The sequence below is a fragment of the Procambarus clarkii genome, chromosome 11 (assembly GCF_040958095.1).
Source record: "Procambarus clarkii isolate CNS0578487 chromosome 11, FALCON_Pclarkii_2.0, whole genome shotgun sequence".
NCBI classification, from domain to species: Eukaryota; Metazoa; Arthropoda; class Malacostraca; order Decapoda; family Cambaridae; genus Procambarus; species Procambarus clarkii.
The window spans coordinates 34,552,377-34,572,878 of record NC_091160.1 but is presented as its reverse complement, the minus strand read 5'-3'; the positions used below and the strand labels follow the sequence as shown (position 1 = coordinate 34,572,878).

At 40.7% G+C, this 20,502-nt stretch overlaps 1 protein-coding gene across 3 annotated transcripts in view; it reads right to left on the bottom strand.

Annotated features, from left to right (window-relative positions):
* LOC123758268 (protein MEMO1) overlaps positions 1–20,502 on the bottom strand; it is a 39,041-nt gene that overhangs the window by 17,794 nt on the left and 745 nt on the right. For all 3 annotated transcript variants that reach the window (XR_011228073.1, XM_069322558.1, XM_045742443.2), the window contains exons 2-6: positions 19,502–19,583; positions 15,205–15,273; positions 12,709–12,821; positions 8,100–8,211; positions 4,344–4,449 (exon numbers count right to left, since the gene is read on the bottom strand). Coding sequence is in view for 2 of the 3 variants with exons in the window: in XM_069322558.1 (XP_069178659.1) it covers positions 4,344–4,449; positions 8,100–8,211; positions 12,709–12,821; positions 15,205–15,273; positions 19,502–19,583 (482 nt within the window). In the remaining variant the exon portion in view is untranslated. The remainder of the gene's footprint in view (positions 1–4,343; positions 4,450–8,099; positions 8,212–12,708; positions 12,822–15,204; positions 15,274–19,501; positions 19,584–20,502) is intronic.

Sequence of the window (20,502 nt, the reverse complement as noted above, 5' to 3'; positions counted from 1 at the left end):
GGGGCTCTACTAGAAAGAGGTGTTTTATTACATTCAATTCTGGGTTTCTGAGGAGCCTCCCAGTGGCTCCATGAAGCTAACCACAGCCACAGAGAATGGGTTTTACCAGGGAGGAGAGACAGCAGGCATTAGGAAGAAGAAAAACCATGCAGGCCGACATGACCTGAAGCAACACGAGACCATTTGGGACCGGGAACATTGTTTAACCCTTAAACTGCGCATGGCATATATATATATACACGTCATGAGTAACATGTCCCACCGTGTGCATGGCGTATATATACACCAAAGGGTGCCAGGCACGATTCAAATGGCCTGCAGCTACACAGGGTAAAAACCTTCCTCAGGGCTCTTGTAAACAGACGCCATGCTTTAAAAAAATCATGGGTAATATTCTCCAGTGTGAGAGCCACAGTACTATGGGAGCAACCAAGGCTGGTGCATGCAGCATGAGCTAACAGCATTGCTGTTCAGCTTGTGACCACAGCATCGCCTCAGAATGTCAAAATAAATATGTAACTGCTATTATTTAGCGATGACAGTATTACAGATGACTCCTGTCTGTGATAACAATGACCAGGATTGTGATAATAGCAGGATTGTTGTGATAATTAGTGCTATGTGGGAGGAGTGATGCTGAGGGAGGGAGGGAGACTGTGTGGTCACCTGTTATTGCCTGCATTCACCATACCAGCTCAGTGGTTCTCTATATAACGTCTGTATACAGTGAATAAAAGCAAAACAGTATGGTGGGAGGAAAATGTGGGCTAGTGAGGTGTTGTTGAGGGAGGAGTGACAGTGAGTGGCTGACTGGTGTGTGGCAGCCACTCTTTGTTGCTTTTTGACTCACAATACCAACTTAGAGGTTTGTTATGGTGAACAAAACATGCAGATACTTATATATAACCTGTGTATATAGTGTAATAACAGCAAAACTATTCGTTTATTGTTTTATGAACATAATAATTGAATCGCTAATATGCACACCATACTTTTGAGAATAGCGATGATTCACCTCTTATTATATAAATATATCACACTACACACTATTGAATAATATTACTGAAAAAAAATTAAGAAAAAATCAATCAGAGATATTGAAATAATTAGGTAATAATATTTTTGTGGCAACTCCCGCCTGTCACCTCAGGTGACGCTGACCACCTTTGACGACTGCTCTGTCAACGCCCACATTTTGCCAGACTTCCTCGGCGTATTGCGCCCAAAATATGTCACCTACGATTTTTTTTTCCATGCTCAGGGAACACAAATTAACATTTCTAGAAGACGAAATAATTTTTTAGAATTTTTTTTTTCTTGTGCACATGGATGTAAATCTCCTCAGGACCCCTTAGCAGCTTAAGGGTTAAATACCGGGCTGCCAGAACCCCAATATCAACCCAGTACATGTTAAAACTTCCACAACTGATGTGACCTTTTAAGCACGGCACAATCTCAGCAAGACGGCCTCAAGTAGGCACCAGGGATGGCTCTCCCAGGAAGAGAATGTTGATAAATATGCAGAAATAAAAATTTACCTATTTCAGTTATTTATTAATGAAGCAGATTCTTCATTGTCAAAACAAACATATATAAAGCCCCATTTATACATACTAATATGTGCTCAAAGTGAACTGGGCATAAATAAGGAGCAAACACAGGTTTGTGTCTTATTCACTTGCATTACTATTAATATCTTTGTTCAGTATCTTCTTTGGGACTCGGTACTTTCAACCTGTTCTTGATCTCGGGTCATTGTCAATGTGTTCGTGTTCTTCTTCAGGCAATTTTCAACATGTTTTTTGTAATAGGTGAGTATAGAAACTATAGACTTTGATGTTCTTCATAGCACTTTTAATGTCAAAATGGGCAAATTTCTTAAGGTTGTATTGTACCATAATTGTCTACTTGCTTGAAAGTGTTTGCCTGCCTACCTGCAAGCAGGCAGGCAGGCAGGCAGGCAGGCAGGCAGGCAGGCAGGTTACAATGCAATGCCACAATGCCCGATGTTACACCGCAACATGCCTTCCTGACATTTCCACCGTTAATAACTTGAAGTGAATATTAAATTTTGACGTTACTTCAGCCATCACATCGTGTGATGTGTGCAAGCCAAACAAAAGAATTATCATTAGGGTTACCGCTGATTCACTGAAGGTATTCAGTACAGTTAAGCAGCTCAAGAACCTCGAGCAAATTCATCACACAAGATGGCAGAGTCTGTGTGGCCAGTGGAAAAACAGCAAGTGTGAAGTCTGGATGAATTGAGAATACTGCACTAGTATCCTGATACTGTCTGAGGGATTGCATAAACAGTGGATTGGATCAAAATTTATTCCAATAATCATACCTCTTCTGGATTATGGAGAAAAGCTGTGAAGTATCCAAATAATCTTAAAGCTGTTCGGTTACAGGAAAATTCTAGTTAACTGAAGTTAGGATGAACAGGACCTTAACAGTACAATATTTACAGTTGAAACTTTGTTTCCATAGATTTATCTTCAATGCTATCACCCTTCTTAACAGAAAATATTTGTGAAGACTATAACTTTCCTTTTTTTAAATAATTTTGAATACTGTATGCGAGTTACACGAGGTACAGGACAATAAGATTGTCTTGAAATCTAAAAAAATAAGGCTTAGATTTTTGTGTAAAGCTTCATTTTGTGACATCAGTTGGCCATTTCCTTAAGCAAAATATCACTGTATCCTTAAAAATGTATAATACAGTCAAGCAGGAAAACACACAGTATATAAAATTCTCAAGCATCCATTCAGCCCATATTTTGCTGACAAAGTCACTGCAAAATACTCAGATGACTTGCCAGAAGGTCTTTCCACAAAAATCAAAGCTTACTAGTTACGCTCATCCAAGTTTTCTGTTCGAAGTCTCTCCTCGTAATCTAACATTTTCAATCAATCCTCCTACTCAGAAGAACTGTTATGAGAAATCTGATGGGCATGCTACTTACTACTGGCAAAAGAATTCTGACATTAAAAACCAGGCTTTAAGTACCAATATAACAAAATGTATGTTTCTGAATCACTTGATTTCTCCCCAAGGTAGGAGGACTCTCTTGGCTCCAGCACAGGTTTTAATTAGGGCAAGTCAACAATCTGCACCAGTGCATCAATTATCTTTTAAAACGGTCCATAACGAGTCATACTGATTGGGCTGTAGCAGTAAGTTGTTATTATGGAATTTGGTGAATTCGATGATGACATGGTGCCTCTTTAAGTGCCTTTAGCCACCCACAACTATATACACACATTGATCAGCCACAAAGAGGCAGGTGCCAAAGACCAAGAATGAATAGCCAAGAGTCTATAACAAATAATGTGAATGTAGTGGAAGACTCGAGATGATATCAATGCATAAATATTCTCCGATATAAATGCACTAGCCAAACCAGCACACCCAGTTGGTCATGAAACACACAAATGACTGGCATACATCCACAAGACAAGTATTTATTACAGTACTGTAATAGCATAAGCCCACTACTCAATGCAACATGAGTTTTGAAGGATAAACACCAAGTTGCTTAACTAACCTCCAAACTTTTGCCTACCTAACACCCAGTATGGGGCAAGTCAGTTAGATTGTGAGGTAGCTTGATTCAGGGAACAAAGTATTTATGTCAGATGCCGCCAACCAGGGGGAGACGGGAGTAGCAGCCAGGTGGAACAACCAGCATTCTTCGGGTTGCCAATTAATGTTAAGGGCTTCAAGTATTTTGGAATGTGATTTATGGTGGTCATTCGGGGCTGGATTGATATCCTGCAGTATCTTCCTAGCATCAGTATGACCTGGCAAGAATACAGGTAAACTCACACACAGAGATCACAATAACGTGATGCATCAAATGAACAAATCCACAAGGGCAGTGTCTGGGATGCTCCCGGACGCAGGTTCGAATCCTCGTCACGGCCCTTGTGGATTTGTTTACAGGTAAACTGAAAATATTTATGTTGGCCCAATGCAGATTACCAGCATGCCCTGATTAAACACACACACACCTATCCTAGGGCAAGGAGGTTCTTGCATTATGGAGAAACCAAATGTCTAAGCTCACAAATACAACAAACATATAAATTATATAAAGCTGAGCAACAGAAAACCAGGGCAAGTGAACTCTAAAACATTAAATATTTAGAATGGATATAAAAATGCCACACTCACCGTTCTGCTGCCATACTGCCAACCACTAGTTACTTCCCTTCCAGGTTTTACCATCATTGTATTGACAAATAATTCGTGTTTGTTGGCTTGCAGATTATGGCGAGCTGAAGATACATTCTGATGTAGACTGTGTCAAGGTGTAATTTTGTGAAATACTCACTTGAGGATCCGCTAAATATGGTGCAAGAAGTCGTCCATACAGTATCTCTCGTTCAGGCGTCAGTGATCCCACTAAGATTGGGACAATGGTGAAGTGGTCCCGGAAACTGAGCCACAAAAAAAAATCACTGCTCATTCTCAAGTGAAATGGTAAATCACATAAATCATAAAAATACCTATTAATAATTTGATTAGAATATCTGTGAGAAAATCTGCATAATGTGGCCCATGACTGTGCTGTAGCATCTTCATATCAATTTCAAATTAAAGGAAATTTAAACTTTCTGTACCCGACATAAAAGCAATTCGCAATAAAAATTATGTAATCAAAACACAAACAAAAATAATATTTAACAAAGTGCAACTGTCAATCAATATTTACATAGTACAGTACTGTATATAAATTATGCAACACCAGATGAGGTATGAGTAGGAAGCCTATTTTTAATAACTCATGCAAAGTACCTGTAATCGGTATAGATAATGTGGGCACTGTGTTTTTGTAAAGATCAGAAGCTTAAGTATATTGACCAGCACAGGCAAGTGATGCCATGGATTATAATGTCCTCTTCTAACATTGACTCGAGAGCATCTTCAAGTACGCAATAGAAACCAATTCAAGTGATGGGTGAAGGTTATGACTGTACCAGATACAAATACATACAGCCGAGAAAAGATCATTAGAGCAAAATGGAACTAGGCCATTCTTTACAAATTAAGTATGCTAAGTAAAGTCAAAAGGAGAGAAACATGATCTAAGATATAAACCGTTCCTAAACCTATGACATGCGTGTAAACAATATAAGTAGACAATGTGTTATAACACAAGACAAAGATTAAGAAACAAGAAGACAGTACTGTACTACAGTATACCCAAATATGTTTCCACAAGTTATGGATTTCCTGCATTAATTATAGAAAACAGTATCAAAGTAGGAAGTATGCAACACAAATCTTTGCATTGATTTTTAACAAAAATACAACAAGGGAACCCTTAAGTGACCACATCACAGGCCATTCCATACCTGTGGCCAAAACCTCTGTAGTCGAAACCCAGGCGGTAAATATATTATGACCAATTACAGTACATGCAGTACCCGCATGATCTAGCTGACACTGGCTTGCACATTGATGCTAATCATTGGTAATTATAACTAAACATATTGAGCACCAATAACATATCTGCCTGATCAAACCTTCACCGCCCTGTGTGTTGATGCCAATCCCTGCTATTATAAGTGAACAAAATTATGTCAGACTCAAAATAAAAACTAACCAAGGAATTTTGTTTTAACTCTGCTTAATGGCTCTTCAACAGCCCACACTTCTATTTCAAGTATTTGTATTGTACTTATCTATGAAAATAATTAAAATGCAATTCGAGCAAAATTAAGAGAGATATTATTAATACTCTTATCTCCCACACACACATGGGGTGAATTTGACTATTATCACTTAATCCTCATTCCTGGTCTACCACACGGCCTAGAGCTAAACCCTATTTCCCAAAGTGCAGCTCCGTGACATGTCTAAATGGGTAAACAACGCTGCATCAAAATTAAACCTAAATATAGAATTTTACTAAAACCTTTAACTGCTGAAATAATAAATTACACTTTAAATTAATTAATTAAATGGGAGAGTGATTCCATGTGTGTTTCTGTTCTTTTTGGTTTCATGAATTAAAAAAAAAAAAAAAAAAAATTTGACTCATTGCCACTACTTTAGTCTTTAAAAAAAGATTATTAAGGTACTGTAAATCGATACAAAAAAAAAAACAGCGTTGAATGTAATGAATCGCCATTTTCTAAGTGAGACCCGGAGTCTCCCTGGAGCTATACCGGGCTGATGTGTATATATTAGACAGTGACAACAGTCAATTTTTTTTTTTTTTTTTTTTTTTGAGATATATACAAGAGTTGTTACATTCTTGTACAGCCACTAGTACGCGTAGCGTTTTGGGCAAGTCCCTGGAATACGATCCCCGCCGCGAAGAATCCTTTTTACAACCAAGTACACATTTTACTGTTGAGTTAAACAGAGGCTACGGTTAAGGATTTGCGCCCAGTAAATCCTCCCCGGCCAGGATACGAACCCATGACAAAGCGCTCGCGGAACGCCAGGCGAGTATCTTACCACTGCACCACGGAGACTAATGCAGTTGCATTCCCAAGAAACTGACTAAAAATCTTGTGCAAAAGGAAAGGTTTAAGGCAGAGATAAGTAAACAGGCAGTTTTGAAAAAGTCAATTTTTAAGTTGTTAGTGTTGTATTGTGCAAATAAGCATACAAATTTGAGAAGAATTGCAATGTCAATTTTTATGCAATTAAATTTGTACAGTAGAAAACACATTATATATATCGAAGCCAAGTGTCAAATATCAAATACTGTATAGAAGCAAGAGAGGCCATTACATATAAATTTGATATATGTATATACAGTATATACTGTATGCATGTATATGTTTATGATTGTATGTACTGTATATAAGCATGTATATGTATGTATGTGTATTTACTATTTGTGCCTGCAGGACTTAGCATATATCGTGGACCCCACCTTTCTAACCATTGTAATGGCTAATGTACTGACACCTACTTATTTTTGTCTATCATATCTACTACATATATTTCTCAGTCACACACACACGGCCGGTGGCTGAGCGGACAGCACGCTGGACGCGTGATCCTGTGGTCCCAGGTTCGATTCTGGGCGCTGGTGAGAAACAATGGGCAGAGTTTCTTTCACCCTAATGCCCCTGTTACCAAGCAGTAAATAGGTACCTGGGAGTTAGTCAGCTGTCACGGGCTGCTTCCAGGGGTGTGTGTGTGTGGTGTGGGGGAGAAAAAAAAAATAGTAGTTGGTAACAGTTGATTGACACTTGAGAGGCGGGCCGAAAGAGCCGAGCTCAACCCCCGCAAGCACAACTAGGTGAATAAAACTAGGTGAATACACACACACACACACACATTTCTGCCGGAGAAGTATAAGAAAATTCACTTTTGTAAACAGAGTGGTAGACTGTTGGAACAGGTTAGGTGAGAAGATGGTGGAGGCCAAAACCATCAGTGATTTCAAAGCGTTAAGGACAGGACAAAGGAGGAGGACAAAGAGTGCTGGGAAGACGGGACACAATGAGCGTAGCTCTCATCCTGTAACTATACTTAGGTAATTACACTTAAGTAATTACACACATACACACACACACGAGGTTGGGGACCTCGTGGCTGAGTGGACAGTGCTCTGGGATCGTAGTCCTAAGGGCCCGGGTTTGGTCCCCGGCAGAAGCAGAAACAAACGGGCAGAGTTTCTTTCACTCTGATGCACCTGTTTACCTAGCAGTAAATAGGTACCTGGGAGTTAGACAGCTGTTACGGGGTGCTTCCTGGGATGTGTGTGTGTGTGTGTGTGTGTGTGAGAGAAAAAAAAAATACAGTAGTTAGTACAGTAGTTTAGTAACAGTCGATTCATTTACAGTTGACAGGCAGGCCGAAAGAGCAGAGCTCAACCTTCGCAAGCACAACTAGGTGAATATAACTAGGTGAATACACACTGTATATTATGTTTATAATATACCACCCACACACACACTGTATATACATATTGTACATGTCCATACATAAACACTCCAAACATATACACATTTGTTCATACATACCATATATAAAACAAGCCACATTTCCTTATAAATTGCTGCTACCATATATGTTCATTAAAAGGTAATAGTGTATAAGAATAAGAAACAGATAAACTCACTCTTCCATAACTTTTGCAACATAGGGGAGGTGCATTTCAATGCTGTGCTCATCTTCGTCAGCAGACACACTCATAGTCTCGAAGTGGCCTGTCTGATACAGCTCATTGTAAACTGCAAAGTAATACATCAATAATCCCTATATATGTTATTAATAAAAAGTGCTACAAAAATTCCTCATACCACCGCCAGAACATATTCGGAGCATGTTATTCTGCCTTCCCCCATAAATAAAGAGATCAACTGTGCCCTAATGTGATCACAGCCCAGTGATCGTTAAAGTGCACAGCACAAATGCCACAGGGAGACTAGTGCCCTTCTAGTATAATTTAAATATGCATGGGAGTCATTGGTAAGAAGTGTCACTCGGGTCAGAATAGCAAGTATACAGAAAAGGTTAGTTCACAAGCCCAGACACAAATGAATGCCCTTAGTGGCACATACATGACTGCCACAGGAAGCTTAGACTAGCTTAACTGGCAATGAAACTACAGCTTTCTATTCCTGCCCCACCCTCAAGTGGCAGCAATGCTGTGAAGCAGACCATGTCCACACACCCACTACACTTCTCATGCATCCCCACCCATAGCAACACAAGACCACACATTGCATTATGTGCTGTATGCACTCAAATATGTAAAAAAAACTTACATATCAAGATTCATTAATTTATATTGCTTTTGAAGGCCACACCGAGTACAGTACAACAAAAGGCCACATATGGCCTTAAGGCTACAGGTTCTCCACACCTGGTATTGATCTATGGGTAATTCAGCTGAACTAGTTAGCAAACAACTGTAAACCCTGGCTTTTGAGTAAGATGGCAATGTCTTTGGATTCAAGATGAGATTATCTAATGCACAAGATGTAGGAGCTCACAAGTATCCATGAAGTGCTCCACCAGTTTGAGTGTATTGTATGTCATGCTTACCAGCTCTCAGTCATTAACAATGATGCACTAATGCCTCCAAGCACAGGTCTCCATTTTTGCTAAAAATATCATGTAAAGATTTATTATAACAAATAAAACCCCAGACTAAACAAAATAATGCCTTCCAACTAAAGAAATCAATACATCTCACTCACTCTCCTATCTGTAGCCAGGACAGTAAAGAAGGAACAGATTTTAGTGCCAGGTCCTTAGAGTGAAGCAAAACTCTGAACCGTTTCATAAAAGAGAAAATCCAGCCCTTTTTTTAAATTTATTTATTTATATGTACAAGCGTTCTTATATTTTTGTTTGGCCATTAGCACGCATAGCATTTTGGGCAGGTCCTTAATCCTATGTTCCCTGGAATACAGCCCGCCAAATCGTTTAACAACCAGGTACCCATTTTACTGTTGGGTAAACAGAGGCTACAGTTACGGACTAACGCCCAGTCAATCCTTCCCGGCCAGGATACAAACCCAGGACAAAGCGCTCACTTTTATCTAAGCAGCTGTTACATGTGACACCAAAGGCAGTCATTTTCCTCTGGGCTTGTGTCCAAACCCTTTCTCAATACTGTATATGTTGCCCTGTCCTGAGTGATACTCTTTTCCGATGACCCCAAAGCACCTTCAAGTACAGTAGTCGTAAAGAGGTGGCATAGTCCATGTGGCATCAGTGCTGTGTGCTTTCCTAGCTGACTAGGCTGTGATCCTATTATCATACACATGTAATCATTACACCTACAGGCGTGGCGGAATAATGATGCTCAGAAATGTAATATTTATATACTCTAACATACACTCTACTTTATTACAAGATGTATGTGTTATTGCTTATTTCTAGTTACAGCAACAGCCACTATGATCATGACATTCCATCTTCCCCCCATGATATTGTTGCAAGCTGTTTCAGAAAGTGATTCATACTGGAACATGGAGGAGTTAATGTAATATAATGTCTGCAGATGTTGAAGATCTTCTAGCAAATAATGATTGGGATAGATTTGAATTAGATAAATATTTGGACAGCTACAAGTCAGTCATTATCAGAAGAAGGCACCAAGCCTCGGGGAGACTATATAGTACAGTACCATATAGGACACCTACAAGTGAATGTAGATAAAAGTAAAGTAATAATGGTGGAGAGAGGAACTATCAGGGGGGGAAAGTGCCAAGCCATTTCGACTACATAGCACTGGGAAGGGGTCGGGATAAGGATTTGGGATGGGACAGGTGGGAAGGAATGGTGCCCAACACTCGGATGGTCGGGAATCGAACGCCGACCTGCATGAAGCGAGACCAATAATGGTGGAGAGATAAGTAAAGTAATAATGATGGAGAGAGAGAGAGAGAGAGAAGGAAAGTAATAATGGTGGAGAGAGGGAGAAGGAAAGTAATAATGGTAAAGAGAGAAGGAAAGCTAGTTTGTGAAACTGTGGTCAAAGGAGAGAAGTCCCAGAAATAGTTAATCAAGTTTAAATTGCTGGGTCCTGTAGCTGAGAGAAGGGGTGCGCGCAGGAGAGGTGCACGAAGGAGAGGTGCACGCAGGAGAGGTGCGTGCAGGAGAGGTGCACACAGGAGAGGTGCGCGCAGGAGAGGTTAAGAGTAAAGTCACAACATTAAGTGACTGGTGTCATAAAGACCATGGCTAGACTAGAGAGAGAAAAATAAACAACAAGAGGGCTACACGAAGGTGTGTGGCAGTGCCCCCACCCTTCTGAACCAATTTGAGATGCTGGTGTGACGTGAGCACAAACACTCAACAGTTAAAGACCTGTGCAGTTAGGATAAGCTGAGCTGTAAGAGTTAGGATGCAGTTGCATTTGAAGGATAGATAGAGTGAGGAATGAAAATGTAAAGAAAGATGTGGAGTACCAAAGTCTGTAGTTTGATTCGTAAGTCTACAAAGAGTTAACTGAAAAAGTTTGGATAATATATTGCCCAAATTGAACAAATGGATAATAATAATAATAGTTAAGAAGGTTCAAATGAATTTGCAGGTAGAAGGTGAGGAATTCAAAGGTGATGAGGGTGAACAGACATGGTGAGTGTGTGTATAAGGTAGCGGGGACTGACTGTGACATGGTGAGTGTGTGTATAAGGTAGCAGGGACTGACTGTGACATGGTGAGTGTGTGTATAAGGTAGCAGGGACTGACTGTGACATGGTGAGTGTGTGTATAAGGTAGCAGGGACTGACTGTGACATGGTGAGTGTGTGTATAAGGTAGCAGGGACTGACTGTGACATGGTGAGTGTGTGTATAAGGTAGCAGGGACTGACTGTGACATGGTGAGTGTGTGTATAAGGTAGCAGGGACTGACTGTGACATGGTGAGTGTGTGTATAAGGTAGCAGGGACTGACTGTGACATGGTGAGTGTGTGTATAAGGTAGCAGGGACTGACTGTGACACGGTGAGTGTGTGTATAAGGTAGCAGGGACTGACTGTGACATGGTGAGTGTGTGTATAAGGTAGCAGGGACTGACTGTGACACGGTGAGTGTGTGTATAAGGTAGCAGGGACTGACTGTGACACGGTGAGTGTGTGTATAAGGTAGCAGGGAGTGACTGTGACATGGTGAGTGTGTGTATAAGGTAGCAGGGACTGACTGTGACATGGTGAGTGTGTGTATAAGGTAGCAGGGACTGACTGTGACACGGTGAGTGTGTGTATAAGGTAGCAGGGAGTGACTGTGACACGGTGAGTGTGTGTATAAGGTAGCAGGGACTGACTGTGACACGGTGAGTGTGTGTATAAGGTAGCAGGGAGTGACTGTGACACAGTGAGTGTGTGTATAAGGTAGCAGGGACTGACTGTGACACGGTGAGTGTGTGTATAAGGTAGCAGGGAGTGACTGTGACATGGTGAGTGTGTGTATAAGGTAGCAGGGACTGACTGTGACACGGTGAGTGTGTGTATAAGGTAGCAGGGAGTGACTGTGACACGGTGAGTGTGTGTATAAGGTAGCAGGGACTGACTGTGACATGGTGAGTGTGTGTATAAGGTAGCAGGGAGTGACTGTGACACGGTGAGTGTGTGTATAAGGTAGCAGGGACTGACTGACATGGTGAGTGTGTGTATAAGGTAGCAGGGAGTGACTGTGACACGGTGAGTGTGTGTATAAGGTAGCAGGGAGTGACTGTGACACGGTGAGTGTGTGTATAAGGTAGCAGGGAGTGACTGTGACACGGTGAGTGTGTGTATAAGGTAGCAGGGACTGACTGTGACATGGTGAGTGTGTGTATAAGGTAGCAGGGACTGACTGTGAACAAAACATGAAAAGTTATAGAAAATGGGACTACTGTAGATGGAATCAGAAAAGTGAATATTTTACATGTTTTTAAAGTAAGAATTTGTATGAATTACTTTAGACCAGGGTTGTATGAAGCAGAGGGTCTGCCTGTGGATGTAATGCTGGAGTGACAGTGCTGGCTCTACATTATGCTGTAGTATTTAGTGCACAAATGTGTTTGTAAGTTTTTAACCCTTAAATGGCTCCCAATGCTATCTGCAATTACCTGCGAGTACTTGAATTGCCAAATTTGATTTTATGTCAAGTGTTGTGTGAAGAATTTTTCAAAGGCACCACAATGTAGGGCTTTCAATGAGCCGAGTCATTTAAAGGTCAGAGCAAGGTACAGTATATCTCAAAACAAAAGAAAAATGCCATTTGCCACTAACCTTGTTGGTCAACTATCAAGTCATAAAGAGGTGTTCGATACTTCGTTAGTGACGATAATGCACACCCAGATAATCTAACATGGTGTGATGGACCCAAGATGAAGACACGTTTCCTGGTAAAATGAAGATATTGCATAAATAATGTGTAATTTGCTTATGATTGTTAATGTTAGTTATGTACTATTTTGCAATAGAAGGCCAATTTCCATACCTAGTCTCCTATTATTTCCTGTCTAGACCAGTGAACAATCAGTTTCATATTATAAGGTTAATTTATACATTCATTTATCCATACTGTATTTGCTTACCTCTCACAAAGACACTGACTTTCACTTACTCCAACTGCAACAGCACAAGGATTTCTTTAATCAACCATTCAATACCTAATCCTTTTCAGCTAATTTCTTTACTTTGGTAATTGTACCAAATCCATATTTGGTACAACTTCTTCATCCATATTTTATGGCTGTATATAATTATGTTTTATCTTCCACGTTGTTATATAGTCACCAAAATATAACGTCAACGCTTCAGTCTTTATTCCCAATATTTAATGAGCACATTTTAAATATTTCAACCCATCCTCCTTAAATAATAACACAGTACTAAGAGCAACTATTTGGTCATGCAAAAATGGACGGTTCCAACCAGCAATGTTTACACACTGTACCACAGTAATAATTTTGTACAGAGCACGAGTAAACAAAAAAAAAAAAATCCTAGGCCTAGACAGTGTATATTAGGCTTATGATTATTTATTTATGCCTTGGACAAGTTAGGTTAGATTCTTTAGTAACTTTTCCATTTTTTAATATGCCATTTCGGTTCATTCAAAACATTTACCTTTTTGGGTCCAACAGTCCTTTTTGTTCATTCATGTACCAATAATGTATACTAATAAATTGAAATAATTGCCACAGTATAAGTACTATCCTTATCGGAGGATGGGCTGAAATATTTATATCACTATGGTATTACTGTATATAGGATAGTCACTAGTGCTGTTGTTAGTCACCAGGGGCCAGATTCACGAAGCAGTTACGCAAGTACTTACGAACGTGTACATCTTTCCTCAATCTTTGACGGCTTTGGTTATATTTATTAAACAGTTTACAAGCATGAAAACTACCCAATCAACTGTTGTTATTGTTATAAATAGCCTCCTGGTGCTTCAGAGCTCATTAACTGTTTAATAATTGTAAACAAAGCCGGCAAAAATTGAAAAATGATGTACAGGTTCGTAAGTGCTTGCGTAACTGCTTCGTGAATCTGGCCCCCAGATAAAACAACATTTGTTCGCTAAAGTGTAGTTTAAGATTAAAATGAATGTAATAAATAAGGAACCCTGTAACCTAATTCCACATAAAATATATAGCAGATTCTCTCTAGAAATTTCCACACACAGTTCAACAGTGCATCTGAAGGTGCTTTTGGGAAACAGATGAGCTTCTGTATGAGGAGGACAGAGAAAGAAACCAGGGGAGGGCACCTCAAGAGAAGGTAAGAATAGGTACATGACCAAAGGCTCAACCAGCCACAGTGAAATGAGAAAATTTACATGGCCTACAAAATTCAGCAGTTTTGACTGGAAAGGGCAACATTTTTCAGACAAATGAAAACAGATAAATTGTCTGTCACTGGTTCCACTAACAGGCTTCTTGTCTCCGACAATGGTTAACCAAACTTTCCCCATAAAAGTTAAATTATTTTCTAAACTATCATTCATTTATTCTTATACCAACTTGGGCTTACACCTCGCCCAACCACTTGGGCTGGACGGTAGAGTGACGGTCTCGCTTCATACAGGTTGGCGTTCAATCCCCGACCGTCCAGGTGGTTGGGCACCATTCCTTTCCCCGTTCCATCCCAAATTCTTATCCTGCCCCCTTCCGAGTGCTATATAGCCATAATGACTAGGTGCTTTCCTCTGATAATTCCCTCCCTCCCCTGATTCTTATACCATTATAAATGCATAAGTATTTACTGGGAAAATGAAACAAAAATTCCAAACGTTTTCATGTTTCAACGCGATAATGTGTTGAAACACGAAAACGTTTGGAATTGGTTTAATTTTCCTAGTGGATACTTATGCATAACCAAATCACGTGTTTTTTGTGATTATTCTTGCAGCAATATATATATGTATATATCTATGATTCTTTAATATAATCACTCATTAACATGTAATTTCACACCTTCTTATAGCTCTTGCTTACTTTGTACCCCATATATCTAGCTATCAAAGTAGGGATGTATATTCAATTTATCTGTGTTTACCTGTTGACTTCTTTAACCAATTATGTTCTCAATATTAAAATGACTTCGTTGTGAGTCAATTCAATTTGATTAACAAACTAGTGTAAATTCCTAATAACCTTTTTTTTCATTTTTATGTACCTATACTGTATGCAGTGCAGTATAGAGATGCAGTTCAATACATGCTAATTCCTTTTTCAAATGACGCCATACATCAGACTAATATACAAAAATACTCACACTACAACTGGAGAAACTTGTCGATAGGCATAGGCACCCACAGCGCCACTGTACTGATAGCCCGCATGTCTGAAACCCATTAAGTAGGAAATATCAGTACGGCTATCAAAAGGGCAAAAGCAATCAAAAGGTCTTGGGGGGGGGGGGGGGGAATGAAGTTTGACAAAGGAAAAATGCCATAAAATAAATGGAACGTGTTGGAAATAGGGAGGCCTAGAGGCTCCTCTGAATTGTCTAATTCTTGAAAAAGATTTCTCAAGAACAAAAGATTTATCCCTTATCCAACTCCATCACTATCTGAGATAACCTCCTGTGCACCACAATGTAGGATTTTCCATTAGCTTAGTCATTTAAGGGTTAAACATCACATAAAAAGATATTTAAACAGTTATACTTTACATTTATTTATTACCATACACTCTTTATTATTGTATGTATACTAAACGGGCGGGTGGGCTGGCTGGCTGGCTGGCTGGCTGGCTGGCTGGCTGGTTAACTGGCTGGAAGGTGGGTGGGCAGGCAAGTGACCTGGCTGGATGGATGGATGAATTGGTGACTGACTGGCTGGCTGGCTGGCTGGCTGACTGGCTGGCTGGCTGACTGGCTGGCTGGCTGGCAGACAGGCAGGAGTGGGGGTGGGAAGGTGGACTGGCTGTCTAGTGGGCAGGTAGGGTGGGTGGGGTAGATGGATTGGTTGCCGACTGGCAGGCTGGCCAGCAGGTGGGGAGGATGGAATTTTGACTGACTGGTGGGTGGATGGGCAGGGATGATGGCTGGTGGGGTGGATAAGTGTGGCTGATGGGCAGGCAGGGTTAGCAGGTGGGTGGGCAGAACGGGGTGGATGGATGAATGAATGGATGGATGGATTGGTGGCTGACTTGACTGACAAGGAGGCAGGCAAGCTGGGTGGGCAGGTGGATGGGTGGGTAGGTAGGTGGATGGATTGGTGGCTGACTGGAAGGCAGGTGGAGGGGGTAGGTACATGGGCAGGCAGGCTGGCTGGGTGAGTGGGCAGTGTGGTTGGATGGATTGATGGCAAACTGGCGGGCAGGATTGGTGGGCTTGGGCAAGTGGGCTGGGGTGGGTTCGGGCGGGTAGGTGCACTTGGGTGGGTTCGGGCGGGTAGGCAGGCTTGGGTGGGTTCAGGCGGGTAGGCGGGTGGGTAGGCAGGCTTGGGTGGGTTCGGGCGGGTAGGCAGGCTTGGGTGGGTTTGGGCGGGTAGGCAGGCTTGGGTGGGTTCGGGCAAGTAGCCGGGCTTGGGTGGGTTCGGGCGGGTAGCCGGGCTTGGGTGGGTTCGGGTGGGGAGCTGGGCTTAGGTGGGTTTGGGCGGGCAGGTTGGGTTTGACTGGCTGGGTGGCAGGCAGACTATCACAGACTGGCTGTGATCATGCCTGATCCATCACCTCAGTTCCCCCCATCCCCACTACATCCTACCTCTCCAGCCACGTCTAGACAGTCGGTTTGGAATTAATACGGTAGGGTTCACATTCTTGGCTACCTTCCTACCAGCTAGTGGCCTTAGAGGCAAACTGCCATGCCTGATATCTTTATTTATTTACAAGAAGGTACATTAGGTTCGTGAGAGTACATAAAGTTTGTGTTCTGTAAATGACGTCAGACTCATGTTGTTTACAAAGTGACTGGTTGCCATCACAACTGTGAATGCCTAACTACCCTTGACTAGTTATGACTGACTGACTTGTGATTCCGAATGCCTGACTGACTGACTGACTGTGACTTGACTGTATCTACCTCTGACTGGTTGAGACTGTGACTAGCGCTGATTATATGCTGCATAACAGAAAAAGTGACAGCTGTGAAGGGAAAAAAATGTAACCGCTGCCCCAGCGAAGGCAAGATTGTCAAAACAAACCTAATAGTGGCCTCCAGTTTAAGACATACCGGACTCTCTAAACTCAATACCGTATTCCAGATTTAATGGCCAATGACTCTGTAAATAAAGCATCAGTTAACAATCTAAAATTCGGTTGTTAGAACCGGTGGAATGGTAAATAAGAGGTCCTTTAATAGATTGAATACTGTACATTTCAAGCATGGAGGGCCCAACAAAGTATAGCCCATGCTAAGCCATAAGAGAAACACACAATCCTCTCCGTCACAAGAAAAATAGTTGCCCCCAGGAAGGTATCTATCCATTAAATATTTAGCAATATTGTAAATAAATTTTACAGTACCTGTACAATGACTAAATTCCATAACAAATATATTTTATTAGCAATTCTACTAATGAATACAGAGGTCTCCACATGTGTAATTACAGCACAGTGGCACCTCGAGATTCTGGACGGGACCACTCCAGAAACCCCTGACCATCTGGAAGGAAAGTATTTACCACCAAGAAATCTTAATGATCTACATCAGGGGGGGGGGGGGTGCTTTGTTAATCTAGACAGTTTCAATAAACCATACTGACAGTATGCATACTGTAATTATCTTTTTGAAATAATGCAGTTTTGACTATATTGTTGACCAGACCACACACTAGAAGGTGAAGGGACCATTCACAATCGACTTCTTGAGGTTATCTTGAGATGATTTCGGGGCTTTAGTGTCCCCGCGGCCCGGTCCTCGACCAGGCCTCCACCCTCAGGAAGCAGCCCGTGACAGCTGACTAACACCCAGGTACCTATTTACTGCTAGGTAACAGGGGCATAGGGTGAAAGAAACTCTGCCCATTATTTCTCGCCGGCGCCTGGGATCGAACCCGGGACCACAGGATCACGTGTCCAGTGTTCTGTCCGCTCAGCCACCGGCTCCATAGACTTGAGAATGGTCCAGGACGGACCGAAACGTCGTCGTCCCGTCACCTTCTAGTGTGTGGTCTGGTCAACATACTTTAGCCACGTTATTGTGACTCATCGCCTGCATATTGACTATATTGTTATTAATGCATGTTTATACAGTATTAAAATTCACAGTTTATATATTATTTGTACTCTTGTGTAACTATGTGTTCAATGATTTTCAAAAGACAAAAATTGCCAGTAAAAACAGAAAAAACGTTGATTGTCCAAATAATTAATACACTGTACTACTGTAGCGTACTGTACTGTACTCTGGTCTGAATTAGTGTGAAAATTATTATCAAGATTTCACAGTACTGTACAGCACACATATTTATCACTGTATATACATTTTCTACAGTCTACACTCTCACATAACATTTTTGAATAAACAGGATAACTAATGTGTCATTACCATGTACTGTACAGTACAGTCAAGCATTTTAACTCAAGCAGCAGTTCTGGAAGTAACAGTCCTGAGAAGTATAATGCATTCTCATGTTCGCCGAGAAGTATAATGCATTCTCGTGTTTGCCGAGAAGTATAATGCATTCTCGTGTTCGCCGAGAAGTATAATGCATTCTCGTGTTCGCCGAGAAGTATAATGCATTCTCGTGCTCGCCGAGAAGTATAATGCATTCTCGTGCTCGCCGAGAAGTATAATGCATTCTCGTGTTCGCCGAGAAGTATAATGCATTCTCGTGTTCGCCGAGAAGTATAATGCATTCTCGTGTTCGCCGAGAAGTATAATGCATTCTCGTGTTCGCCGAGAAGTATAATGCATTCTCTCGTGTTCACCAAGAAATATAATGCATTCTCTTGTTCGCCGAGAAGTATAATGCATTCTCGTATTCGCCGAGAAGTATAATGCATTCTCGTGTTTGCCGAGAAGTATAATGCATTCTCGTGTTTGCCGAGAAGTATAATGCATTCTCGTTTTCGCCGAGAAGTATAATGCATTCTCGTGTTCGCCGAGAAGTATAATGCTTTCTCGTGTTCGCCGAGAAGTATAATGCTTTCTCGTGTTTGCCGAGAAGTATAATGCTTTCTTGTGTTCACCGAGAAGTATAATGCATTCTCGTGCTCACCGAGAATAGAGCTATTATGTTGCCCAAACCACGCAAACTAGAAAGTGAGGCGACAACGACGTTTGGGTTCGTCCTGGACCAGTCTCAAAGACAATTGTGAGAATGGTCGACAATCGACTTGAGAATGGTCCAGGACGGACCGAAATGTCGTCGTCACTTCACTTTCTAGTGTGTGGTTTGGTCTACATATTTTAGCCACGTTATTGTGACTCCTCGTCTGCATAGAGCTATTAATAAGTTTAGGAGAAAATCTGTAGGAGCAATGTGAAGGATTCGCACCCGCTCACTTGGTTTTCCCCTATGGTACAGTACTCTCATTGATACATCATGTTAATGTGATTTCATTGTGCAATAAATTTATTACACTATTTTAAACCTTACAATTCACATTTACGACAAACTTACGGAGCAATTATGGCACGTGCTGGTCCGTGTGAGAGGTCTGCCTGTCCTAGCCATCCTTCCAGCTGGCGAGCTAGATCTGTGGCTGTGGGTATAACAAGAGATCAAATAACATAGCAATGCATCAAGTACCATAGCAATAGATAAAGTAATATAGCAATTGATACAATAATACAGCAATACTGTGTATCAAACAATATAGTACTGTATAGCAATATATAAAATAATATAACAGGAAATCAACTGATATAACTAAAGCCTCAAAACTACAGCAACGAATCAAATAGATAAGTTAAGCCAGTCAACCAAGTTTTATAAGTACTGTACTGTAGAAACAGGTTACATGTTAAAACCATAAAAAAGTGTAATAATTATACAAAGCAACAAATGGAATGATTAAATAAAATTAATTAATACTTGCTATAAAATATCAAAATATTATGAAAAAGTAAATGAATATACGTTATTAATTATTTATTTTTTAACTAGGTTTCAGTACTGAAAGTTACAAAAGGGAGACTTCTATTTTAATTATGAATTTATTTTTACCTAAATAAACCATAACATAATAAAGCACACACTAATTATTATATATTTCATTAATTTAAATGATTTAATACTTGTAAAGCAAATGATTACATGATTATATACTTGTAAAGCAACACACACACACACACACATTACCCAAGACATCTCAAAAGAAATCATGCCTTGATCACATCTGAGAAATAAATTTACTAAAGCTCTACTGGAAACAATAAAAGGTATATTTTCCCTATCATATATATATATATATATTAATAAAACATGCTAATTAAATCCTTGAAAACCCTAAAACTAAATTGTACCCATTTTAATGTATTGATAATATTTTTTACACGGAAGCATTTACTAGGTTCTAGGGTCTTGTTCCCGACAGCCCAAGTCGGGCCCCAGACCAAGATGCTTTCTCGTTGCCTACGACCCGATAACTCGTCGCAGCAACTCGAGTAAGGCACATTTCA